The 27444-nt window shown below is 35.8% G+C and overlaps 3 protein-coding genes across 3 annotated transcripts; 1 reads left to right on the top strand and 2 right to left on the bottom strand.

Moving 5' to 3' along the window:
• On the top strand, positions 3042–6234 carry LOC109224677 (cysteine protease RD19A-like). Its single transcript, XM_019389237.1, has 4 exons — positions 3042–3571; positions 3679–3798; positions 4947–5193; positions 5639–6234. The coding sequence occupies exons 1-4, from the start codon at positions 3101–3103 to the stop codon at positions 5911–5913; spliced, it is 1113 nt and encodes a 370-aa protein (XP_019244782.1). The 5' UTR covers positions 3042–3100; the 3' UTR covers positions 5914–6234.
• Positions 7001–17379, bottom strand: LOC109224572 (V-type proton ATPase subunit a2-like). The gene is made up of 18 exons (XM_019389149.1): positions 17006–17379; positions 16128–16172; positions 14736–14858; positions 14554–14661; positions 14313–14423; positions 14066–14239; positions 12934–13071; positions 12326–12433; positions 12036–12143; positions 11646–11794; positions 10863–11016; positions 9714–9874; positions 9400–9606; positions 9106–9289; positions 8939–9019; positions 8661–8854; positions 7920–7979; positions 7001–7622 (listed from the first exon to the last, which is right to left on the bottom strand). Exons 1-18 carry the CDS (start codon positions 17153–17155, stop codon positions 7418–7420), a joined length of 2460 nt encoding a protein of 819 aa, XP_019244694.1. The 5' UTR covers positions 17156–17379; the 3' UTR covers positions 7001–7417.
• LOC109224478 (DNA replication licensing factor MCM4) lies at positions 19386–25153 on the bottom strand. Its single transcript, XM_019389077.1, has 18 exons — positions 25019–25153; positions 24267–24926; positions 24050–24178; positions 23881–23962; positions 22874–23006; positions 22703–22774; positions 22445–22564; positions 22253–22366; positions 21904–22116; positions 21721–21819; positions 21471–21631; positions 21207–21303; positions 20957–21118; positions 20730–20810; positions 20572–20650; positions 20060–20196; positions 19912–19965; positions 19386–19830 (listed from the first exon to the last, which is right to left on the bottom strand). Exons 1-18 carry the CDS (start codon positions 25053–25055, stop codon positions 19756–19758), a joined length of 2505 nt encoding a protein of 834 aa, XP_019244622.1. The 5' UTR covers positions 25056–25153; the 3' UTR covers positions 19386–19755.

Raw genomic sequence — 27444 nt, 5'->3', positions numbered from 1 at the left:
TCAAAATAACAAATTCAATTTTAAAAATTCTTAAAATATTTAAAAAAAAATTTATAGTTTCAAAATAAGGAAAAGATTTAAATAATAAAAATTTAATAAATTTCAAAGTCATAAATATTAAAAAAAATAGTTCAATTACTATGTCCGGTGTGAAATCTAACTTAAAGGGTAAAAAAGACGAATGACAGTTCGCTAAGAGGCTTTGTGATATCGAGTCATGTAATACATGTTTCAGATGATATATAGTAAAATTTAATAGAACACAGTCGGTGATGTGCAGATTCAATTAATTAGAATCAGTTAAGAGTACCTAATACGATTGGAGGACATAAAAAGATTTTTATTTCAATAACTTCATTGTTAATGGTGGTAAAGCAGAGTAGCATAGTTTACTATCTTGTATTTGCACATTTTTTATGTGTATCGTCTGTATTTTAGAAGGGAAAATATTTCATATAAATATTATCTGTATTTTATGTGGAGGTAACATAAAATTAGTTGATGATAGAACGTAACTCGTAAATGTTTTCTAAATTAGTTCTAATACCGAAAGGAAAAAAACAAATTTTCTTATATCGATCACCTTTTTGTACTAACTGTACATGAATTGGGTTAATCGAATTTGTTTTATCTTACATAATATATAGGAACAACTTGAGTAGGCATAGCTATTAGCAATTATACTTATAAAATATAGGCAAAAGTAATCTTGAATTAATAAGAGCTTTAATTGACATGAGTTAAAATGCCTAACCTATTTTCTGAATAATCACTTTTGAATTGACAATTTATATGAAACATTGTCTATCAAGACGGAGGTCTATTATTACATAACTCCAAAAACAGACTAAAGGTTAGAGAATTTACCTTAAATTACAAGTAAATTTACGAAAAGAATGTGCCATGTTGGCTTTTTCGACAGCGTCAATAAACCTAAAAACAGTTTTATGGTCTTTCCCCCTAAAAAAAATTACTGAATCCTAAATCTAAACATAGAAAAGAACCTAAACCTAAATAAATAAAAGAGACGTCAATAAAATCTAATTGCCAACGAATTCTAAACCTATAATGAATCCTAATTAGTTGCAGAATCTTAAACTTTAATAAAGAAAAGTTGCACTCAACAAAAAGAAAGGCAATAAAACGGCACTTTTTTATTTTTCTTTCAATTTTTGTTTATTAGTGTTTGTAATTACAATTTTATCCAACATAAAATATACTTATGAGGGGTAAAAAAGACGAATAATATTTCGATAAGGGCTTCGTGCTTTTAATATAGTGTATAGATATAATCTGTTTGGTGTAGTATCAATAGGTTGGTTTTCTGGGAAAGTTGAATGATGTAGTTATGGAATTGGCTTATGTAAGCCAAAGAGGTAATTGACGACCTTGATAGCTTGTATCAATTAATAAACTATAAAAATTAACTAATTTCCGTATTAAAATTTCGATAGGAGTTCCGCATTTGGTAAGCTAAAACATACCAAATTGTGTTTGATGTAAAGTGTTTAAAAGATTAAATACGGGAGAGTACTATCTCTCTAATTTTATGGAGCTTAAGAAATTAAATACGTCTTTTGATAGGTAGGTCAAAATATATTCAAAGTACATTATACATGTCTTTTTGGTTATATGAATGAAATTTATATCAAGTAACAACAATACAGCAATAACAACCCAGTAAAATTCCACAAGTGGGGTCTGGGGAGGGTAGTATGTACACAGACCATACCCCTACCCCGAAGGAGTAGAGAGGCTGTTTCCGGAAGACCCTCGGCTCAAGATAATAAGAAAAATAAAAAGGGGAGAATATTAGTTTCACCACAGAGATCATAGAAAAGAAAGGAACATAAATGCAGAAGGAAAAATGCAAAACAAAAATGATGGCTAGTAAATAGGTCATGCACCGAAAAGAGAAACTAGTAAGACACGACAATGCCCCTAGCTAACAAATCATGCGTAAAGTAAGGACCCGTTTGGCCATACAGTTTTGCCAAAAAAAATTAAATTTTTTTTTTGCAAATACATTTTTGTTCATAAATTTTATCCATATTTTGGTAAATTCCCAAAACCCAACTATTATATTTTTTGCCCCCAAACTTTTGTATTTTATAAAGGAGCCCACCATTTATTATTTTGTAACAATGTTGCTTCGTCTTTTCGGTCATCTAATAGTGTATTATGTAGTTCACTACAAAAATGATAATTTTATGCCAAATTTATTTATATTATGGTTTGTGACAATGATAATGAATGTTATTGTTGAAGGTAATGTTAAGTATTTGTGATAGTTTTTGAAACTTGTGGGTATAAGTCATGTTTCATGTTTTTTCACAAAAAAAAAAAAAAGTGTAATATGTTTTGAAAAATGATGTCCAAACAGATTTTCATATTCAAACCAAACTTCACCCAAATCAGATTTTTCATAATAAATTTGGGAATCTATGGTCAAAAGTTAGCTAAGAATGTTAAGGTTAATAATTTCAAAAAAAGGAAATATAATCAGTATTTGAAATAAATTGAAAAAAGAAAACGTGAGACAAGAGAGAGTAGTTAGTATTTTTCGCAAGCCCTTACAAAATTTTAAATTCTCTTCCATCACCATTCTGTTTTAAAAATTCACGTCGAATAAAATCTCTGTAGATAAGCCTATTGGCCGAAGCTTGAAATGTGATGCTGATTAAGTGATGATAAGAATTGAGGACAAAGCAAAAATTCTGACAGAGAATTCTTCAACACTATTTGAATTAAAAACATATTAAATCAATATAAAATAATCTTTGTTCTTTATTTAATTTGATCTTTGCTTTTGTAAAGACCTTTGTTTGTTAAAGCCAACAACTTTAAGGATAGTTTTCGCTTTTCGGTTTTGTTTTTCAAAAACGACTCAAAACTAAAAAACTGCCCAAAACCACGCCGAGAAGCAACTACCATTCCTTGATCGAGTGACTATCCGCCACGTGTCTTTCTTTAATTGGATATTGGTCACCTCCTTTTCAAGCAACCTTCTACTTTTCGGAATCTGGTGGATAGATACATGTTCTTCTGTATGTATATATAGCAAATAAAATCACAGAAGAATCAAACTCTAAAATCAACAATGGCTCTTCGTTATGCTTTAATTTTTCTATTTTCTCTCTTGTTAACGACGTCGTTGTTGGCGTCTGCTAACGGCGACATTAACGGCGGTGAAGACGGCGATATATTAATCCGTCAAGTCGTAGGCGACGACGACGATCACTTGCTAAACGCCGATCATCACTTCGCGATTTTTAAGAAGAGGTTCGGCAAAACCTACGCCTCCGATGAGGAGCATCATTACAGATTGTCGGTGTTCAAGGCTAACATGCGCCGTGCTATGCGCCACCAGAAGCTTGATCCCTCCGCCGTTCACGGTGTGACCCAGTTTTCCGATTTGACTCCGGCCGAGTTCCGCCGGAATTTCCTAGGAGTTAACCGTCGGCTCCGGCTTCCTTCTGATGCCAATAAAGCTCCTATTCTTCCTACTGAGGATCTCCCTTCAGGTTTCGATTGGAGAGATCACGGTGCCGTCACGCCAGTAAAGAATCAGGTACTAGTATATACCAATGTTTGTCCAATGTTAATCATTTTTCTGATACGTGAACTGTTCGTTAATAATGAATAATTACATTATTTCTATTTTGATTGAAAAACTAGGGCTCGTGCGGCTCGTGCTGGTCATTTAGTACCACTGGTGCGTTAGAAGGTGCCAACTATCTTTCTACAGGGAAGCTTGTAAGCCTCAGCGAGCAACAACTTGTGGACTGTGATCACGAGGTTTGACGTTATTCCTCTTTATCTTAGCTTAAAATCATGAATATATTTTTAATAGAGTTACTGTTGTTCCTTCTTTTTTTCTGGGAGGTTGTGTGGTAAATTATAACTATAAGCGACCTAATTTTCTCCTCAGTAATGGAAATTCTTCTGTTGGAAGCTTTCTATTTAGCAAAAAAGCTTAATTTGACTTGATAATGTTGTAAACTCCTTTTTTTATATCCTTCGTGTAACTGATAATAGTGTGTCTTAGCTACGCTTTACAAAGGTTGAATGTGTAAAATAATTTTCCTTATCGAAAGGTGTGTCATGGGGATTTGGTTCATAGTTGGGGGTAACTTATGTATTCTACCGTTATAGTATATGGGATCAGTTTGAAGAAAGTCATGTCATCTTTTCTAGTTAAAGAAAATAGATAGCGTGACGGATACTAACAGCATAATTATTTGATCTGATTCCGTCTCACTTTAAGTTTTAAGCATGGAACACACTTGTTAAGATATTTATAGAGGAGGAATGATTCAATCGACTCTGTATGCCGAAACAGAGGAATGTAGCTTGACCTTTAATGTAAAAAATATCAGTCAGACTAATTTATAAGAGTAATCTCCTGTTCTTGTTTTGGCGGATGGCTGGGGGTAGGGAGTGGGGACCCATCTTAAGGGAGGGAGGGGCAGTTCTTTTATGATTAGCTTATGGTTGTTGGTGAATTTCAACTGGTTGAAACTCTGAGGATGACCACGGACAAAATCGTGTGGATGATGAGGAAATCGCATCCAAAAATTGTCTGTATATGAATATCTTTTTGTAACATTACTTGAAGTTTCAAGTTTAAGCTCGTGTATGCCAACGTGGTGGGAGATGTACAAGGATAAATAGAAAGGCGTTGAGTTATTGAGATAGGTTTGTAAAACTCTTCTTAAGTTTTCCATTGTTTGACTGCCATTATATAATCATTTGCATAGCATAATTTCCAACTTGGAAAAAGCTGTTCAAACTCAAAATAAGGTTTAGGCTTGAACTTGTTGCTATTTGCGGTGTCTGCCAATTTATAATCAGAAATGGGATTGAATACAGAGTTAAATACTTCCAATTTTAGTGTTCCCCATCTCCCTGGAAAATGTATAATTTGGCCTTACATTTATTTGCAGTGTGATCCAGAAGAAAAAGGTTCATGCGACGCAGGGTGCAATGGTGGGCTTATGAATAGTGCCTTTGAATACACCCTCAAAGCTGGTGGACTTATGCGAGAAGAAGATTATCCTTACACTGGCACTGATCGTGGAACCTGCAAATTCGACAACACCAAGGTTGCTGCTAAAGTTGCTAACTTTAGCGTTGTCTCCCTTGACGAAGAACAAATCGCTGCTAATCTTGTCAAGAATGGTCCTCTCGCTGGTAAATAGTCTCTCAAAACACTCTTCAATTTGCCTATCATTATGCTTCTTTCTTTGTCCTTACTTGATATTGTCAAAGTACATACTTGGATTGTCATATTTATGCACTGGAATGTAAAAGGTATTTACACAATCAGGTCACTTATTAGGTAATTACACGTAACTATTTTGATAAGTATAATTAGTAATGTGTTAAAATGATAATTAACCTGCTATCACATGTTTAAATTCACGGATAGCTGTAACAAAATCTTTTAACTATTAATATATATAATATAAATATTTGTTTATTTATAAACAACAAATATTATTTGTGAAAGACCCAGTTATGTAGCTTGAAACTGCATTTTGGGATTTTGAATTATGTACTACTCTTCTTATGCTAATGGTTTTCAATTTTTCACTGATGTAAACTTCTGGAAGCATTTTTTTTGCTTGGCTTGCAGTGGCGATCAATGCAGTGTTCATGCAGACATACGTTGGCGGAGTTTCCTGCCCATATATATGCTCTAAGAAGTTGGATCATGGTGTCTTATTAGTTGGTTATGGTACTGGCTTTTCTCCCATTCGAATGAAAGAGAAACCATACTGGATCATCAAGAACTCATGGGGAGAGAAATGGGGTGAAAACGGATACTACAAAATCTGTAGAGGCCGCAATGTTTGCGGAGTGGATTCAATGGTTTCAACAGTTGCAGCTGTTAGTACCAGCTCACACTGAAAACTCACGTCTATTTTAACCGACTACACTATCACTGTAAATTAAGTGTAAGCTAGTATTTTCCAGGACCCATCAATCAATTGGGCCATTCGAATTGTTATTGCTTCAAGAAAATAGACAATTTGTATTCCATTAATTTCCATTTTACCAAAACTCCAAAATAAAGCACTTTCGTCCCCCTCCACTCCTACTCATTAACTGGATAGATGTTCAGGATGCGGAAAATTGATATGTTTCGGACGTCAGTTGATGCACTTGGTTTTTTCGCTCTCTGTTGTACATTTTCCCAACACATCAATAAAACTCCATAATTCATATGCATATGTTTTCCCCAATAATGGGAAGGTAACTTTCATCTGCAGCTGCTAATGTTTGTTTTACACTAGGAACGTGGCTGTCCCTATCACCTTTCTTATTAACAGCAGCTTTGGGAGTTCCGCAACATACCATTCAGAAAGAAAAACTCAGAATCCTATTTTCTATAATAACTAGAATGTCTTACCAACAATATCTCCAGCGCGAGTGTAAGCCAAACCTGTCGTCATAGCCGAACTTGCTTATGGAACTTATGAGCAATGATGCTCCATACTTTAGTTACTTGCTCTCGGGCCATCAAATTTTCCATATTCTAAGCAAAGAGTAGACAAACAGTGACAAAAAATTGATCTTCGTATCTTCTATCGAAGACCTTAGAAATCAAAGTGCAAGAATAATAATAAGAGTTCGTTGGACTCTTTCCAGTGCGTCGCCTTAAGGACTATCTAGGAGAAGCACCCCAAGGTGCTTTTTTCTTTGGTTAAACTGCCAATCGTTTAACGATAGTTGATTGGCATCCAAAATTCAGAATTATTAAAACCTCCTCCATCACACTAGGAAGCAAGTAACACGTGCATAGACTCACCGCGGAAAGTCCCTTTTCATACTTTGCAACCGCCAATAAACTGTACAGTTGGTGGGCAAATAGGCATTTATATCAAGGCACGAAAATGACAGACAAATTTATCTCTTTAATAAGAATTGCATATCATTTTTTTTTTATTTTGGGTTTTGGAGTTGGTTGGGGGCATGGGGAGTAAGTTTCCAAGAATGAACCTGTTCACATGGTCTGTTACTGATAGAAATGCTCACACACATAGGTGATAATGATACATTTACAAGCAAACTGTCCCAGCATATCTGTTGCACAAAAACCGTGGCTACTTCAGGACCACACAACATAACAATACAATTTATAAATAACTTATTATACCATCTAAAAGTTGCAGCGGCAGAGATGCTGCTTTCATTGCTGTGAACCTCACATGCAGAATGCTTATTTCTCTCGGTGCCAATAAAACAAATAGAGTGGAGCGTGCTCAAGGAATAGTGCTCCATCTCACCAAAAAATGAAAAGGAGAAACAATCTTATCCCCTCCACTAAGATGACCGTTCAAACAAAAAGAATAACACATCTACATCAACTTACAAACAGCGAGCTTCATATTCTATAATCCTTGATGCTTCCTCATTCATCCTCCCCGTCAATCAATGAGAATGAGAAAGGACTAAACTTGTAACCATCTCCCTCATAAAACTTATTCTGGAACTCCACCCAGTGAAGTCGCAATGCGTGTAGGAAGGCACTGAGAGTTTCCATCACCAACAACACTCCGACAGTGGCAAAGATGAATACAATGATACCAATGATGAGAATAAAGACATTGTTGAACCTGAGGAGCATAAATAAATAAAAATACAATTGTATTAATATTAGATTAATACATCAATATTTCTTCTGGAATATTCTCAGCCCACTATATACCAGCTAAATCCTAGGAGCATTCAGGTTATATATTGGACCCTACAAATATAAACTCGATACATAACAGGTCGCTCACAGAGTCACAGAGAACCAAACCTGTACTACTTCCTAAGCCAGATTCACTGCATAAGGTTTGATCAATTTGAACGAACACAAAACTAGTACAGAAAGCTATTTGCCAATGAACATAGAATGAGTGACTTACCCCCAGGCTAGAAGAAGAACCTTTTCATAAAATACACTGGACAGCTCAGAGTGTGCAAGGCTGAAAAAAAGAAAGGCAACATAGAATATTACCCTTTGTTATTAAGAAAAATGACATGTGATAACATTTATGAGGTAGCTTAATCCATAGATAATATAATACAGGGTAAGCTTATATTATGGGGATTAAGTAACATGCAGATTGTAAGCGGGATATACAGTTTTAGCAGATTGGGCTGGTTGACTGTGAACGAAGTAGAGGATACGTGGACTTCTAATACAATTTATGTTGGTTTCCAAAAAGACTAGCTCTTTTAATTTTCAGCAGCATTTTTAAATGGATTCTCCTCACAATAAAAGCATGGGGCAATTTTTCCAATTAGGTGGATCGATATATCATCCTCCCTATTAATAATATATCAAATCAGAAATCCTAGTACCACTCAGCCAACTATCCAATACATCCTCTCACACGGTCTCTAAACAAACCCCTAGTGGTCAAACACAAAGCATCACGCCTGCTGATTTAAGAAGAGCTTCCATTCTTCGATAACCAAATAAACACATTATAGCTAATAATTCCACTCAATAATTAAGATTTCAAAATCTAACTACAAAGCATTTTGTCTAAAATCTATTCAACATCTATTATGAGTGAGGTTTCCAACATAGAAGCACACAAAAGATTATTTTACTAGAGTAAAGCAGGAGAGATTAACACATCTTAACTCCTCGAGCGTACCTGAGAGCCCACAGACGAAGGTAAGAAGCTGTGTTTGAGACTGCTCCAAGTACAAATTCAATTGTGTGAATGAGCTGATGAACAAAAACCTCACTAAACTCGAATTCCTCATGATGACCAGAATCATCGCTGTTTTCCACCAATAAAGACTCTTCTGCCTCCTGAAGTGCTGTGTAGGACTGCCCTTGGTGCCTCTGAAGAAGTAGCAAACCAAATAGCGTTAAGCAGAAGCTTATGAATAAATTAAAAGGAAAAAGAAACAAGGCAAGCGAACATACTTCATGTTGAGCTTTCAAGAGGAAGGGCTTTGGAAGAAGCATCCATGGGACTGCAACAAGGGCAGAGAATAGCAGGACAAGCTGGCAAAAATTAACAAAAGTCAAAAGTAAAATTAGGAAAGACATGGGAAATCGTGAGAAAAGTTTGGCTATGAAGAGATATTAACCTGGGTTGTCTTCTGACCAGCAAAAAGTTGGTTTTCACCAAGCTCATCTGTCGGGCTAAGGAACATGTATATCATTACATGGTATAAATCAGCTTTGGATCCGGTGCACCACTTCACAATGATAAGGACGGACAGGTATCCAAACAGAGCATTCAGAAATATTATTTGTGGAACAAACTGACACCTGACATTGCAAAGTTTGGTTAACTGCCAATATTTTGATTGCAACATCCAAAATTGTTAAACGGCATCCCAGAAATCTAGGGACTGTAATCCCAATATAATGAAACTTACCAAATATTTATACCACTGCGAAAGAACAGAGCATTGAAAAAGCTCAGAAATATCCCCAGGTTCATCTGGGCCACCCCAAGAAGGATAGACATTTTCATCTTCAAAGAATTGAGGTATGGCAACTCACTGCGTGTACCATGCCATGCTGGATCCACACCAAATGGATAAGTGTCACGCACTTTGATTAAGCCTGCAGAGGTAGAGTCCCTACAATCAAGTCGACTATGATTAGATAACATGCAATAAATAGACACTAAAGATGCTAAAAGGAACAACTCTAACCTATCAATAATTAATTATAACAATAAATCTACCTGCAAGAAGGATCGCGGCACCCATATGCTGATCGACCAAACAACTCAAAGGGCACAGAGAAGAACTCATTGTAGATCAGGCCCGTGTATATTGAGAAGAGGGACATCATAAATATCACATATCGCCCTCCAAAGGTCATTTCCATGATGTCTCCAAGTTTCTGCATTCATGAATCATTATCTATCATGTTTCAAATTGAAGTGGTTTAAATTCATGCTCTGGCAGAAAGGTTCCAGATTGGTCGAAGCACTAACATATGCCTTATGCATAATTCAATTGAACAAATCCACCAGTGCCATATACTATAGCGAACTAATAGTTCCAATAATATTCTTAATCCAAGTATACCCCAATTTATCAGAACATTGTACAAGAAAAGTAAACTAGAAATGGTAGTCCTAGTGGACAAGTTACTAGATCAACACGCTCAGATTTCTGTAATCTTCCAAGAAAAGAGTTCTTAACATCGAAGAAACTTTGAGCGACTGCATTTGATCTATGCATTGTCACCTTAATAACTTTAACCCACGTAGATCTTTTTTCCTTTGTCGAAACTATGAAAAGGCTGTCATTTAAAGGTAGCTCATGTAACACCTGTCTGATGAACATATACCAATCCCTTGCTTACTTAAGAAGCTAACCTACTTTTGATGAATACGGTATTTTATTAATAATAAAAGCTCAGGGCTAGTATAGAGATATAGTACACAAGAATTGCTGGGTATGAATCCTCTTAAGCTGTAAGGACTCCATAAAACTCCAGCATTACATCAACATCAGTGGAGAAGTCTTCATATAACCAAAATAATGAATTTTGAATACATCTATTTTATATAATTGAATGTAAGAAGCTAGGAATGAATTTTGAATACATCTATTTTATATAACTGAATGTAAGAAGCTGACCTAGCTCTTAGCATGTTGCAGTCACTACACAACAAAAGAGAATTCCTGAACTTTATTACAAAAGATTTTTTTTAATAAAGTGTTACGAGGGAAATAACAGATGATTCCTTCTAAAAAAAGGGTGATTCCTAAGTTTTTAGCAAACTGTTGTAACAGACAGTACAGATATAGCCAATTGGGTCTATAGGCTATTCTAACTAGGTGATTTGTAATCCATAAATAGCTAAAAATGCAGCAATCACCTGACTGGACAGTTTTTTCTCTCTGATTAATAAGAATAGAGTCGCAAGCAACAGACAGATGCCATGACCCCAATCACCAAACATAACTGCGAAAAGGAATGGAAATGTGACGATAGTGTAAACACCAGGATTTGCTTCCTGATATTTGGCCACCCTGCAACAGTTAATCAAACAGCATGAATATGAAATACAATAAAATCATACAGAAAGTATTAGAAATCAACACACCTAGATACCTATAAAGATAGAATCCAAGTGACGACTTCTATTACTTAAGAAAGATGGGTAGTTCTCCGAATGCAAGCACCTATGACCTCTCCTATTATTTTAATTTGTCAAACACAAAGAATAAACAGAATTCACAGCCTAAACTCTACAGAGTAAATAGTTGTAGGCTTCTTTAGGCCATATATAGATATGGTTCACGAAATCTTAATGCTAATCCGTAAAATACATGCAAGGATATAAAGTACAAGCATGATTGATCAATGTAACATAAATACTAAGTACCGGGATCACAGTTTTGCCGAGTCAAATCATTTTCGTTATTAGATGGATGACAATTTTAATTGCTAAGTTATAGTTGTTCACAATCAGTAGGCATTTGTGATTCTAAATGACTGTAGATATTACATATTCTTTAGGGGATAGATATTGAAAGGTACATAGGGGAGAGGATGGTTTCTTTAACTTTGTAACATCCAGATCTCTTTATTAGAAAAGGAGACATCCTTGCTTAATCTTTTCGTAAAAGGAATCCAAAATCTGGGACTGGAGACCCACCCGTATGCATCAACAATCTCCTGAAACGAAGAAGTAAACTTATTTGTTTGAAAATATGTAGGCGGCATTTCTCGGGTCCGCAGAACTCGGAAGATTGCACCAACTTCAGAGTTTGAGTCATGTGTTGCCCGCTGCAGTGCCTCCTGAATCTACACAATCATATATCATTTAATGAGTCAACATGCTTATATATAGCATGCTGAAGTGAACCTCTTTCTGGTACCAAATTGAAAAGGAAAGTATCAAGGAAAGGGAGAAAAGTCTTGTAACTACAACATGATATCATCAGATCTCATCATAAGACGTTACATTCTCCTCTTCCTGTTAGTCTCTCATCTTATGCGTGAAACCCCGTACGATGACCAACAAATGAAAGACAAAAATAGTCACCTGTTTGGTTGCAAAAACAGGACTCCAACCTTCAGCCACCAGACATTTTTTGGTCACATCAATGCTAAGCATATTGAGTGTGTGATAAACTGATTTCTCCTTCCTCACCTAAAATAATCAAAAAAATGTGCTCAATGGAACGAAAGCTAACAGTAAACCATACATATCAACGTATGGAATGAAAGCTCTCTACAAACAACAAAACTTGCCAAATACTTTTCTTTTTCAAGTTTAAAAAAAAAAAACTTGAAATGCAGAATGATAATATTGCTCCTAGTTTAATAACTAACCAAAATGTTCCATCTATCATATTGTTCACCAATAGTTTGTAATAAATTTCCCCGGTGCAGCACGCCAACATCTATGGTCGTTTTTAGTTCTGAGATTCTTCCAGAAACCTGCAAAGGAACATTATAGTCATACTTCATTCCATTAGTATTCCAAATATATGAAACGCATCAACCAAACAGACGTTCACAAAATAGTTGTACAGAGATGCCAGGTTAGGAAGAAAGTAACTTCATCTACACAATAACAATATGAGAAATATCGTTAACAACATCAATAGGTGATTTTGTGTCAGATACTGTTCTACTCATATACAAGAATATGTTCCTTCTCAAGGTGGGGTAAGGCCAGCGTACACACTACCTTTCCCAGATCCCACTTGTGGGATTCACTGGGTGCGTTGTTGTTATTAATGTTTCTTTGACTTGCAAATGCTAATTTGCCAAGATTTGAGCCCCGAGTTTGAATTTATTATGATAGCAATTACTCAAAATTAAGTTAGCAAATTTACAGAAGCAGAGAAAGGATATAATGCAGGAGGAAGTAACTGGAGTAAGAATGGCCTAGGAAAAACAAAGAAAAATATAAAAATAAAGGATGTGATGAATACCTCAGTAACCATTTGAGCCTGTTTACCCAGGTCCTCGGTGACAGAATAACGATTTGCTCCAAAAGCTTCACATATTTTGAGAATTTTGGTCTTTGCTCTTTCACCAGAGAAGAAGACTGCAAATACATTTTTCTCAACCTGAAATTACCCGAGTAAGAAACGAAGAATCAATCATACTTTGGTTAGCCAATATATGCTAGTTCGAACAAAATAAAAACAAAAAAGTTTCTGATTGCAGCTAATAGGGACAGCCATAACCAACAGTTGCTTCATAACAAACTAAGTGAGCGTTTGGATATAAGAATTGTAAAATTCCAAAGAAAAAGTGAAAAAAAAAAATTCAAGTGAAAATGGTATTTGAAAATTAGAGTTAAGTGTTTGGACATGAATATTATTTTGGGTTGTTTTTGAAGTTTTGTGAGTGATTTAATTGAATTTTGAAAAACAGCTTTTAGGAGTTTTTCAAATTTTCGAAAAATTCCAAAATTCATCTTCAAGTGAAAATTGAAAATTTTATGGCCAAACACTGATTTCGAAAAAAGTGAAAAAATTTCGAAAAAAAGTGAATTTTTGTTATGTCCAAACGGGCTCTAAGAGTTGCAGAACTTCTGCATGAAATCATTTTTATTTATTTTTCTCTGAGATATGATAACATCGTCTTATCAAATGGCTGCTAACAGTGTTCTTTTCTTCAAGTATATGGATGTAGCGGGAAATATAAATATGTACAATCAGACATTTGTGATTTAAAAAGTTGAGAAGAAACAAATAGAGCTCCAAAAGGAAGTATTCTTTCTCTCACAAAAAGAAGATACTGATTCAAGTTTCTAAAAAGAATAAGTACTATTTAAATTTCACTGGCAGAGACACTATAAAACTATGGAAAATCCAAACCCACACCAATCCAATTAGACCATATAGATACAAAAAGTCATATCAAGAACATACAGTTTTCTAGAGGTGTCCATCCATTTATGTGATCAGAAACTCTTCACTGAGTAGCTATAACAAGGACAAAACTACTAGATAACAGGACATGCTTTGTGAATCAATTTTTGTCCATGAATCTTCCCAAGATTAATTGACAGTGGCCATGCATAATACGTCACAAAAGAAAATAGATGAAGAATACCTTCTCTCCAGAAACGGGATCAGTGACAGGCTCTTCAACTACAGCTTGCCTCAAGAACACATTACCCCGGGTAGCACGAAAGAGAATCCTTTCAAACGCCATCGATTTTTCTCTGGGAACAAGTCCAGTAATAAATCCCAACTTAACTTGCTTCGATGGATCAGCCACTGCTTCCTAAAAATACAATTCCAATGACAAGGTTACTCCATGGAAAAAAATATACAATTTGCTAAATATCAAGATTTACCTGGTCTGATAACAGAGGAGTTTCTAATGATTGTTCACCAGTTTGATTTGATGCCTGTTCTCGTAGTTGAGCTTCAGCACTGCTCTGTGCTTTGCGAAAAAACTCACCAGCCTAGAAAACAAATAGAATGCTCAAAAATGTTTGTGTACAATTTTGGCAATCAGCTATCCATTTGAAAGTCGAATAGGAAACTAAGCAATTCCAGAAATTCTTCTGGCACTAGTAAACCAAGAGACTGCACCTTTTGCAAAACAAGTTTATATTCCACAAGCTCATTGTATGAACGTTGTAACTTATCGCCATTAGCATTTATTTCAATCAGCTCTGCTTCAAGTTCTCCAAGCTTGACCTAGTACACAAATAAGCTGTGTTGACCTCATTGAACAAAAGCAATTTATATATAACCAAATAGATTAAACATACCTCAAGGTCATCAAAGCTTAAATCAACTTGTGTGGAAGACGTAGAAGAAGATAACAAGCCTGCTTTGGACATTTGTTCCTTGAATAGCCGTAATTTACGAGCCATCTCTCCACATCTTTTGATCTTTACAATAAACACAGAGTTATGTATAGAGTTACTAGTTCTGAATAGCAAGAGGAGAGAAGAGTTTATGCAAATGAAGATACACAAGTATCTTTAAAGACACATATTTCACAATTAAAAAAGGTGTCAGGCACTAGCAATATGCGGATCAACGACATCTGTGCTCAAAGCCATTCAAGTTACTACCATCGCTGGAGCCTTCAGTTTAACACCGAAAAAAGAAGTTCTTTTGATACAAAAATGAGCACGTTTCCAAGACTGTTTCTATCGGAAAATTCAGGAGTTCCAACATCTTTGTTGTGGTAGTTGTAAAATGTGTTTATGCACAGCAGGAACTGTAATGTCTCCAATTTCAAACTGAACATGACACTTAAGGTTTAGTTAGCTACTTCATTGAGAAGAGCAAATAGCTAGATCAAATTTAAAAAGATAGCTTATTTATTTTGAGTCCTCGCATATCCCAATAGTTAAAGTAAAGAATGCAGCAGAAATTGCACATCCTTCCCTTGTTCCTCTTTTTGTTTGCTTCCCTTCACCATGAGGAACAGACATGAGACGAATACAAAAGGGTGTGAATATTGTGTTGGTAGAAAGGAGAGATGATTGGCATCTCCCAGACAGGGACGGTAACATCTTTTGAGCTTTACCTGTTGTCAGGCAAAAGGGCATGACATTTGATGTATGGCTCGATAGAGACCAAATAATAGACGAGGATATTTTGTGGAAGCTCGTAGCATTGGCAGTCTTATCGGTGCCAAACAATTCAGGTTCTTTAAAGAAGTTAGCAAGACAGCAACATGGAGGGCCTGAGTACATCTATGCCCCCTCAGACCAGGATTTTACTAATTGGGTTAATATCACCCACCCCTCTAGTTAATGCTAAGCCTGACGAAAAATTGGTCCTGATGAGTGATGGTGGAATACTCCATCAAGCAAGAAACAGTACAATCTGATTTATGAAAAAAAAAATTGTAAAAGTTAGAAAAAGTAAAAGTTACATGATAAGATTCTCTATTCATAAGAGGATTTCTTCTTTTTCCCCCCAAAACAATAAATAACATAATTCTCCTACCCCTATCTTTAGATAACGGCTGATTACCCCCAAAAATAACTAGCTAGATTTTGATAGGTATAATATGACTCAATGGGAAAGTAAAGTAAGAGGAGGTTGTAGCTTTCAAGGCTCAAATAGAGAAAGAGTAGAGTACAATAGAGTGAAAGTGAACTTAGGTGGAATTCAAAGGGCTTATAAACTATTTCGTGAAATACCTGAGTAGCATATGTTCGCTGAAATGGACTCTTTTCAGCATTCAACTGTAAGAAAGCAGAAATTGGATAGATCAATTGAAATGCAAAGGTAAAATTTCATAAAGCACTGAACTGTGAGCAGTCAGCATAATATGCATAAGTAGTCACCCCACTGAATTGATTTTAATAAGAAAGTCCAAGGACCCTACAGCAATACAAATATTACATAGAAAAGCCTCATAAGCAACTTATCGAAAACAAAATCATGAAAATTGAGTTCTAACGAAGACATTGCGGAGGCATCCAAGATGTATATAAAACTATGTAACCTCAGCCTATATATTAGATTGCACCTACATATATTACTCTATGCTCAAATGAGTCAGTCGATAGAAGCAGCTCTAAAATCAGAACGAAGCCAAAATGGAAAAATAGTACTAGTATTGTCATTACTCATTACAAACTAACTCAATACTGAAAGCAGTTTATCTACTGTTACAAATCTAAGTTACATAAAAAGCTCAAATCTACCAAATCAAAGTCCCCCTCCTTTGTTCTGTCATAGAGAAACCATGTAAAATCTATGACTAAATCAAAATCTCCTGTTGCTAATAAAGGCATCGGAAAAATTAAATGAATGTAATGGGGGAAAACAACGGCATCTAAAATTAACGATTGGTTCAAACTTCATAACGTTAATGTCGGAATAATTAACTCAATTCTAATACTGTTCTGAATCATCAATCTCAATTCGTCCAGAATTAAGCTGAAATAAAGCAGAAAACAACAGCTAAAACCCTAGCCACACAAAGTCTACCCAATTATCCGAAACTATAATAATACAAAAATCATAAATCGCATAAATTAACACAGATAAAAGTAGAGATGAACAAACGCACGTCTTTGAACTGAATAAGACCGATTTCGCCAAGGTAATCGATTGTACGGTGAGCAGATTCAATAGGAATAATGATTTGCACGAGTTGCATCGCTTCTGAACGGAACAGATCCATCGGCGGACAGCATCCTCTACCGCCTTGCTCCGCCATTGTAGTTCCTTTTTCTGCTCTGCCGAGTTTTGAATCTGTGTTCTGACTTTCTTCTCTCCTCTACAATGATATATGGATCACATCACACAGTAAAGAAAGAGTAGCTGAGATTTATTTGTTTCTTACCGCCTTGATATTCCACATTATTCACGCTAGTCGGATTTATTATTGTGTTGATGGAAAAAGTTTTGTTATTTCATATTTCGTACCCAACTTTTTGGCTGTCTTTAAACTATGCTTCAACTTAAGTTTTATTAATGCATCTACACCCCTATACATTTGGAGGGGAAACGAAAGAGTCATGACATACTTTAAGAGTCATTTGTTTTAGAAATAAGTTATGCAATAATGGTGATATAAAAATTAGTAATATACTGATTAGTAATGTTACATGTAGATGAAAACAATCTCATGTCATATTTAAATGACTATACTTCATAAGGATCATTTGGAGTTTTTTTCTTGTTTCTCAAAATGTGAATTTCTAGTACTATATATGTTCAACATTCAAAAGGTATATTAATTTGTCATTTTGTTAATAGTATTTTAAGTTGTATTCTTAGAGTTTTATGTTTTAGCAAATAAGAAAGTATTTATCACTGAACTAAGCTTGTTATATATTTTTTGCTTGACCTATTTAAAGTTTTGTTTGTCACGTACACAAACACAAAAAAAATTAAATTTCTACTTCTGCATAATTGCCGGTGTTTAGATTTTAAAAACCTCTATCTATCATTACAAGTAATATAATAGCAAATACACAACAAAAATATGGGGGGGAGGGGAGAGGGGGGCGGAGGAAGGGACAACTTTTTAGCTAGCGTTTGGCCATAGATCCCAAATTTATTTTGAAAAATCTGATTTGGGTGAAGTTTGGTTTGAAGATGAAAATGTGTTTGGACATACGTTTTCAAAACATATTTTCCAACTTTATTTTGGAAAAACATGTATATAATTCCCAAGTTTTGGGATTTTGGCCCAAAATCAGCTCAATAGCTGAATTTGAGATTTGGGATTTGGGATTTGGGATTTGGCCAAAATATGGGTAAAATTTATGGCCAAACATGAGTTTTGAAAATAAATCCCAAATTTATTTTGGCAAAACTCATGGTCAAACGGCGCCTAAGGCAAGAAATGAGCAACATGTCAAATGAATGCAGCAAGCTAAAAGAAATTCTCATGTTAAAATTTTGTTTATATATTGCTGCTCTTTATATATATATATATAATATTGTTCTTTTTATATTAAACATTGACTTGCTGTTATTACCTAAATATTATAAATTATTTTCCTACCGTTTAACCAAAAAGAAGAGTGAAAAATGAATCAAACAATTGAGATTTTTTTTTTTCTATATATAACTCAACTGAAACTTAGATTAATTTCATAACTTTTATGGTGGGCCACGTCGAATAGGTTGGGGGCACCACCAATTGTTATAAGTGCAAAAATTCACACAAGATAGTATGGCAAATCAAACACGGAGTTGGTATCAAACGATACTCGGGAAATGGGAATTACACGATCTGTTGAAAAATATATTAATGTTGAGACTGAATGCTCTATCTGTGCAATTTTTGACATATTCATTAATTTTTATCTGTTCGGACATATTTTAATGAAATATCTACTTTTGTAAATCAATTACAACCGTGATTGTCCTTTAAAAAATCTGTAGACGAAATTTCCGGAGTAGGATCACGTGTGGACAAGTAACGAACACATGATGGTGTAGATGGCCCCACAGAACAGAAACAAACAAACTTGCACGTTCCAGGTGTCCCTCCAGCCACATCCATTTGTTGATAACATTACCTCATTCACTTCTCGTTCGTTTTTTCTATTTCCTACCTTCTCTTTTCTTTAAAATAAATAATATTTTGTGGATCAAAAAATCCAAAAAAAAGGGAAGGAAAAATGTAGTATGCATGAATTTTGTATATGCAGCGCACAAAGTAACAGTTCCACGAATATTTACCATTGTTACTCCATTCTTTTTAGGACTAAATAGATGTTACACTTCTAGAGCTGTCATGTACAAATTGAGTCAAACTTCAAATTCCAGAAGAAGTAATGAGTCCAAAGACTTGGTTTATAGGCAAGTTTTGTGAATTTGACTCCAGTGCAAACGTAGAACTTCTATGTCATAGGTGCTCAACTGTTTTTAATCTAATATTTGTATCACTTACTAGTTTTCTATATAAGTAATAGTATTTGACTCCAATATGGTGACTCTGGAAGGGGGCTTCACTGGTTCCAATTTAACTCTCAACAGATATACGCCAAACCAGCGTCATTGCACACGTTACATCCCATCTAATTTCAAATATACAAGTTTTCAAGTTTCATTTTCACCATAGGCTTTTAATTAAGATCAAGTTCAAGCAAATACTTAGACATTGCAAAGTGTAGTACACATTGCTCTAACGAATGGCCAACTGTTTCAAAGGCTAGATAGTGAAGAAGACTGCTGATCAGGAACAAAAAACATGACTCTGCCTAACATGCCTGCAAAGTGCTCTTGTAAATAGTAGCAATCTACATGTCCACTTCTGCTCCCTGAGCAATGAATTTGAGAAAGCCTCCTGATTTCGACTCATCATATTCTCTTCACAGCATCACCATGAACAGCAACCAATCCTTCAGTAGCTAGAGTAGCAAGTGCATTTCGTAGCTGATACAACAGAGGGAAAAAGAAAATCAGATAATTTTTCGATCAATGTGTCGAGGGAGGTTGGGTGGGAGAGAAACTTACATCTGCTAGGTGAACTTCACCACCAGAACTTTGCTTCTTCAGCTCTTCCAGTAACTACACATTGACGCAAGCAGAAGTCAGTACTGAATTTATTTTTATTTCCCTATTTCTGAAATGCTATTACAGATAATTCAACAAGTTTATGTACCTCCAGCATCCGAGTTGATGGTCCCCCCAGCTGCAGCTTCTCCATGATTATGTTGCGGGTGGTTGACACGAAATTCTCTCTTCTCATCCTTTCACTTGCAGATACTCCAGTTGTGATGAGATCCATGTCAATGGTTCCTGCTCAAGAAACATAATATTCATCTAATATTGCTCAGAATACTTGAAAGAAGTGAAAATATTGGATGAGGAGGTAACTTTTAAGTTGATTGGATTTTGGAATTTGCTCAGGCAGACGTTTACTCTGAAGTACAGTGCTAGCAACTTAGCAAGTAATGGGAATGGCTAGAGATAGGTGAAATTGTCGCATGGTCATTTCATGTGTGAAGTTCTTAATTGAGCAATAAGAAAAATGCTCTACATAATGCTTAGCAGGTAGTAAAGAACTACATGTAGGTGCCACCGGATACTCAATTACTATGATGATTTCGTATATCCTCGCATATTACAAGATAAAAACACAATGGTTACTGTAGAAGGGTTGTCAAAGGTTACCTGTAGAATGGTCAGTTGCAGACTGCTGCAGTGCAACTTCTAGAAGACGAATAGCCTCCATTACGTCTCTTTTCTCAACCTACAGGCGAAGTGGCAATAGCATCTTAACTGAGGCAAATTCCAAAGATAGACTCGAACACTAGGAAAGATATACCAACCCGTTCTGAAAAACGAATCCGGGCGAGACCTTCACTAAGGCGTATTAAGCTCTCTAATTGCCTTGGTGTGGCTGTAATAACCTGAAAAGTGTAATATATCAGATACCAGGGAGTGCACTAAGTTATGGTGGTTATTTGAGGAATGCAATATAATAATATGCATCAGTAGCTTTAAGAAGCAAAATGTGAGAATGGAAGTTAAAGATTGATCAATTGAAAAATCTGACCTTTTTACTGCTGCCAGGGAAATTCCCTCTTCTTCTCATCTCCACATACCCTCTAGTCAATTCTTCAGCTGCTTCGTCAGATAATTGTGGATGTATATGTTTTCGAGCATAGCTCAAGTATGCAGTTAATGTTGGAAGGTCAATCACACCTTGCTCTGAGTTCTGCAAAAGATGGAAAATTAATTATTAGCTGAATACACCTTGCCAAGCGACACACATTGGAAAGTTTATGAAGATAAAATCAACAAACCTCTGGATTCTCAAAGTGTAATGCAACTATGTGTTTTGCAAGGCGCCTGTCCATCTGCTCATCAGCCTTGTCTAGAATTAAATATATCAAATCAAATCTGAAAGAAGAGAACAATAGTCAGAGAAGGATCCAATTTAAGAACCAACGGACTACTAGAGAACTGTAGCAGATAGGCAATTCCAAGATGTAGATTAATTTCCAATAGCACTATGCTAAAGAAATGAGAAGTCAAATTAGCCTCCAGCAGTTTTTGCAAAATTATACCTTGACAGCAGGGTAGGTGGAAGATGTATATTATCAATGACAGATAGACGGGGATTGTAACGAGAGCCAATTGGATTTGCGCAAGCCAATACGGAAGTCCTAGCATTAAGCGAAGCAATGATTCCAGCCTTTGCAATTGAAACAGTTTGTTGCTCCATGACCTAAGGAGAAATAAAGGGAGAAGAGGAATAAGAATCACTGAGCTCGTATTTGCTTTAAAAATTTACGAAGTAGTAGGTAAGAGTCTTACCTCATGTAACATGCTCCTTGCACTGTCAGACATTTTGTCAAACTCATCGATACAGCAGATCCCCCTGTCACTCAGGACCAGGGCCCCACTCTCGAGGACCTGTAAAGTAAATTGTCAAGTCAAATTTTCGTAGTACCATTGATGTTACCAAGTCAATTAAAACAGCAGTAATAGACATCATACAGTTTCACCAGTCTCAGGATCTTTGGCTACATAAGCAGTCAACCCCACGGCGGAACTTCCTCGTCCACTGGTGTATATACCACGGGGAGATAGTTTGTGAATATACTGAAGCAGCTGCGATTTGCTGGTCCCCGGATCACCAACAAGAAGAATGTTGATATCACCTCGGAAGCTAGCCCCAGATGGCAACGTCAATGCATTCCCCCCAAAGAGCTACACGGAAACCAGTTAACTATCAGTACAACACAACAACTGCCCCAACCCCAACTTTCTGATAATGAATCAAGTTTACTATGTTAATCAAAAAGAACGAAACAGTCAGAGCACAAAGAGGAAACTATCATGGTACCTGGCAAAGAAGACCTTTCTTTACATCATCCAACTCCCAGATGTTTGGCGCCAAGGACCTAGTCAACCTTTCATAGATATCAGGCTGTTTAGATAGTTCTTTCAATTTCTCCACCTGTTATTCAAAACAACCATTCATAAAATAAGACTGGATCATTCTTATCCTCCAAGAAGAAGGTTAGATTAGAGTAACCTTTTCTTCATAACCAAGAGAGCCATCATTTCCAACCACTCCATTTTCAATTTCCATCGGATCCTCTGCATTCATTCTTGACTTGTCAGTCTTCTTAAGATGAAGACAATCAATGTAAGTCTGGAATCAAATATACCCAATCAGTTTCTGAATATTGTATTGCTAGTCTAATTTGGACATATGATGGGTTTTAAAATTGGCGAACTCCTTAATCATCAGAGCAGCAAAAACAATCACAAGATACAGAAAGAGACTTGCCTTGAACAATGATTTTACGGTCCTCTGTGTTGACCCAATTCTGACACTCATAGCCCGATAAATTCCAGTGACCTGGCCAATAAAACGAATTACCACTGGGTTATAAGGAACTGAGAGTTGAACTAGTATAGAAGTTCAACAAGAAACAACATATAATATGAAAAATCTTACTTCAACTCTGTCTCCTGGCTTCCCAGCATCCACCAGCTTGTCGTGCATCAACAAGCTTACTGTGTGAGGTGTCCCTCCCTCAGGAATCTCATCTGGTGTTTCTTGAACTCTCACAATTTGTTTATCAGCAAACCTGTGTCAGGGGAACGGTTTAGATAAAATTGAAGTAAATTGAGTCTTTGAAAAAGCACATTTTGAAAAGAAATCCCACTTAAGATGCTGAAGGCATATAAGGTTAGCCAACATTCGGGGTCACGTTATTCTGGACTATGATCAAAATTGCAAACTAGTTGATCCAATAGCAGAAGTTGTTTCTTCCAGATTACAGCATTATGTATCTAAACTGAGTTAAATACACTAATTTATCAATTGTCATCACAATAATCAGGTAAAAGTCAAGGACCACTCATTAAAGTCCAAGGATATTAAGCTAAAAGCCTCAGGTACAAGATCAGATCTATTGAAGGCATAGGTGTAGAAAGGCAATAAAGTTTTTAAGGGCATCATTGCTGTGAATTGGTGATGATAAGGAATCATCAGGAATAGTTGGTAGTTTCTTTTTAACATCATTGCTGTGTATTGGTGATGATAGGTTAGAAAGTCGAATCCCTCCTCACTACAATCTTTCCGAATCCAAGTGAAATGCTTGCTATTTTCCAAGCATAAAGTTTATAACTTTGTTACATCAAGCAGCAAGTATGAATCTTTTAACTCTACACCACAAACTGAATAACTTAAACAAAGATCACAAGTAGCTCCGCTGGACGGCACACAAACAACAGACTTAAAAGATTAACTATACAAATGTATAGAAATAACCATTCAACCTTGACGGATGACTATTAAGCAATACTGAGAACAAAGTGCAACTCAGCTTTGAACTAGAGAGAGATGGGAACAGAGATACTGATGAACATTGGCTTCAGGTAATCAATTAGGAGAAAAATATCAATGACCGCCTTAAACAAGAATGATCAATCCAGAAGTAATGGTAGTCATTTTTTTACCTGCATCTATTGTGGACCAAAGTCATTGAGTTCCTTGCTAGACATTCTTGCTTGCCGCATATTGTTGGCTCATTAATCCTTCCTGACAACAGTTAAAATTTATATTTAGCATGCAGAAACCAGAATTCATATAGGGCAAAAAGTAGCAGGTTCAGTCCAGTCAACCAACCTCTATCGACAACAATTGGATCAGAGTAATACCCACAAACAAGACACCTAAATATTGCTTCCCTTATCTCAGGAATAATTGCACTACATCGAATAACCATCCCTTTGAGTGACACCATCTTCTCAATATCTAATAGAAGAGAAATAAAACAATATAATTCCAAGTTTCAATATTTCATTCTGAAAAGAAAAACATATACTACAACAATGCAACTAACCTGCCGGATTAAGATTTCTCATTGAAGTCGAACTCTTAAGATTGAAAATTCTAGCTTGTATGTGCTTCTCGAATAGTGGGTTAATTCTGCTAACCATGTCCATTAAAACAATGTCAAAAATTGCTAGAACCTCAAGTGGGAACCTGACCATTTTGGTATACAAATCGTTATCATAATCAAACACATCGTGAGCATCAACGTCGAGTGAGTCGCCTTCCATTTCAATTACATGATGAATTGCCCTCATGTATTTCCCCTCAGTTTGAGAAGGATCCTCTCGAAAATTCCTCAAAAACCTAAGAATTGCAGCGTTTACATCTTGTACGCTGATGTTTGTGCCCCACACATACATTGGTGGGGCCTCATCGGCATCATCACCTTCCCCGCCCTCTGAGGACGGCGGAATATCAGACGCATAAGACGGAGTCGCGGCGGCTGCACCAGAAGGGGTGGTGGAGGACGCTCTTCTTCGGCCACGGCGCGAATTAGTACTGGAAGGCGTCGGTGTAGCATCGGGAGTTGTGAATCGCCGATTTGACGGTGCAACTGGTGTGGATGTGGCTGACGAGCGGCGGCCACGCTTCCGGCGAGTGTTGTCACCGGGAGATGAGTAAGTGTTACCAATTGGGCTTGAAGTTGAGTCATCTGGTGTATATGGACCTGTATCAATATACATCACTATACATTTCCGATTTTTTTAAATAGAAAAATCTAAGCATAGGAACTGATGACATAAGGTGCAGTAGACTTACCGCCGTGAGTGTTGACCGGAGATGAGTCGGAGGCCATGATCTATTTGCCTGAGCTTCGCTGAGATACTGCGAGGATCGCCGGCGGGGGTGTTGGAAGAGAATGTTTAGGGCTTAGTTTGTGGAACTTCAATGTAAATATGATGGTTATCTTTGGCGGGAAATTGTGGTTCCTTTTGGCGCCAATTTGGTCAGTGAGGTGGAGTCAGATATGGGCTCTCAGTTGGGCTTGGGCTTTACGATTCTATGGTCATTGAAGAAGTTTAGCCGAAAATGGACTGGGTCCAATATTGTAGGCGAAATAGCATGGGCTAGCCAGTTTTCGAATTCTTAATCGAAAAATAGTTAGCATTTACAAAATCATTAAAAATATTCATTATTTTAGCTGAAACATGGAAAGTTCTAGTATAATATGCTGGATTTTGGAGCTCCTGCTTATAAACTTCCAACATATTATATTGAAACTCCAGCACGTTATGTTGGAATCTCTTATGTAAAAAATTTGAACTCCAGCATATTATGCTGGAATTTTTCCAGATTTTAAAGAGTGATTTTGTTCAGATTTTATCTTTACATGAAAAAGTGATTAAATTTCTATTACTTTTGAAACTGTGGCTATTTTTCAATTATAAGTTGTAAATCTAGCTTATTTATGAATTTTTCCCAATATTGTATTTCATAAAGTCGTATGTGAAACAGTAGTATCCGTTTGGCCAATGTTTCTTTGATTCTTTTGGTGAATTTTTCGTTAAAACACTATGGGGTCATTTGGTCTGCGCGATATAGAATAACAATCTATATATCTATACTATATTAAAAGTGGGAAGCCCTTAATTGAAAAATTAAATTACCACAATACCCCTGCTTAGAAACCTAATTAGTATCTTAAATAACCTTACACTACTTAATGAAATAAAATTAACTAGAGAAGCCAACGCTTCAGCCAAAAAAAGAAACGAAGCCAACGCTTCAAAAAGAGAAGGAAAAAAGCCAACGCTTCATATGCAGTTTTGGCAGAAAACACTCTTCTATAACAGCCCTAGCCAATGCTTATACGCATTCATCAACAAATGGATTATAATTCTGATGGTTCTCCTACTGGTTGCCCCAAGATTTACTCTTTTTGCAGGTGTTCATTAGTCTCTACGCTTATTTGTTATATATGCCAACAATATATAGCACTATCTTTTTGAAGGGGACGTCATATAACATTGTTGTCATAGAGAATCCTGTGATCGGGTATAATATTATTTCTCTGAAAGTTTATATTGATGAGTCTTTTGTTATTTGTTTATTCTTCTTATATACATTGTTAATATTTAAAGCGATCTAGTAGGACTACAAATTAAATGTGATCGGCAGGAAACATACACCGAAACGGTTATCCCTTGGTATGAACTAAAGTTTTAACGATAACTTTTTTTTACCATGGAGCACAATTCATATGATACTTGGTTTAATATATATCCGCTTTTCATGATCATAACTAAGTGGGAATGAATTACAAAGATTATCCTTCGATTAGAAAGACCAACATTTATACTTATCTCAAATTAAATCTGCTTGTCTTATTAAGGAAAAAGAAATCAACGCGAACATAACTCTCAAATTTCAATCTCAATCTCTACTTTTCTAATTTTTCCATGTTGAATTCTTGTCCTTCTTCTTGTCTTTTCCAATACTTTGTTCTATTCTTTAAACCCTTTAAGTCCTCTTAAGAAAGATGAGTAGCAAATAGAGACTAAAGCACTGCAAAATCCTCCGTGATAAAATATGACGTGATTCAATCACATATTAAAATAAGCATCATGTCCAAAGGAACTTAATGGTACTTTTGTTTTGGTATACTGTCCTCTTTGCCACTAACCCCGAGAGGAACGCTAGATACTCTCATGTTTCTGTTCATTCATATATTTTTAGTAGCTAAGAAATATCGAATTATGTTTTCTATTAGATGTTATATGTAGTTCACTTCTTTCCAAATTATATCTAATAAGGTTTAGTGTTGCTCTGTTGTTCATATGAATTTATTTATTGTTCAGGGCTTCAGACAATGGCTTAACATCATTCTTAAGTTACGCATTTATATTTGTTCTATCTTATTCTCTTAAGTCTTTATTTATACGTGAGTATAACAAGATATTAAGATAGTTTAACGATTATTGAAGGATTGTAGCACTCTCTAAAGCTAAAACTCTTTTTACTCGATCTTTTGCTTTTTCCCTTTTTCTGATTTATGTGATATTTTTAAAATTCTAACGGTCACCTCATTAATCCTAAAAGTCACTATTAATAAACTAATTAAATAAATAAATAATTAAAGATAATTATACATGAAAGAATAAAGCACAAAAACTATATTTACAGGAACTATGACTAAAGTAAGATGGTATAAAGGGCTAAATATTCCCAAGTATAGTCCATAAATG

This window comes from Nicotiana attenuata, chromosome 1 (assembly GCF_001879085.1).
Source record: "Nicotiana attenuata strain UT chromosome 1, NIATTr2, whole genome shotgun sequence".
In the NCBI taxonomy this organism is placed as follows: domain Eukaryota; kingdom Viridiplantae; phylum Streptophyta; class Magnoliopsida; order Solanales; family Solanaceae; genus Nicotiana; species Nicotiana attenuata.
The sequence above is the reverse complement of the archived record's forward strand: the minus strand, read 5'-3'. Positions and strand labels throughout refer to the sequence as shown.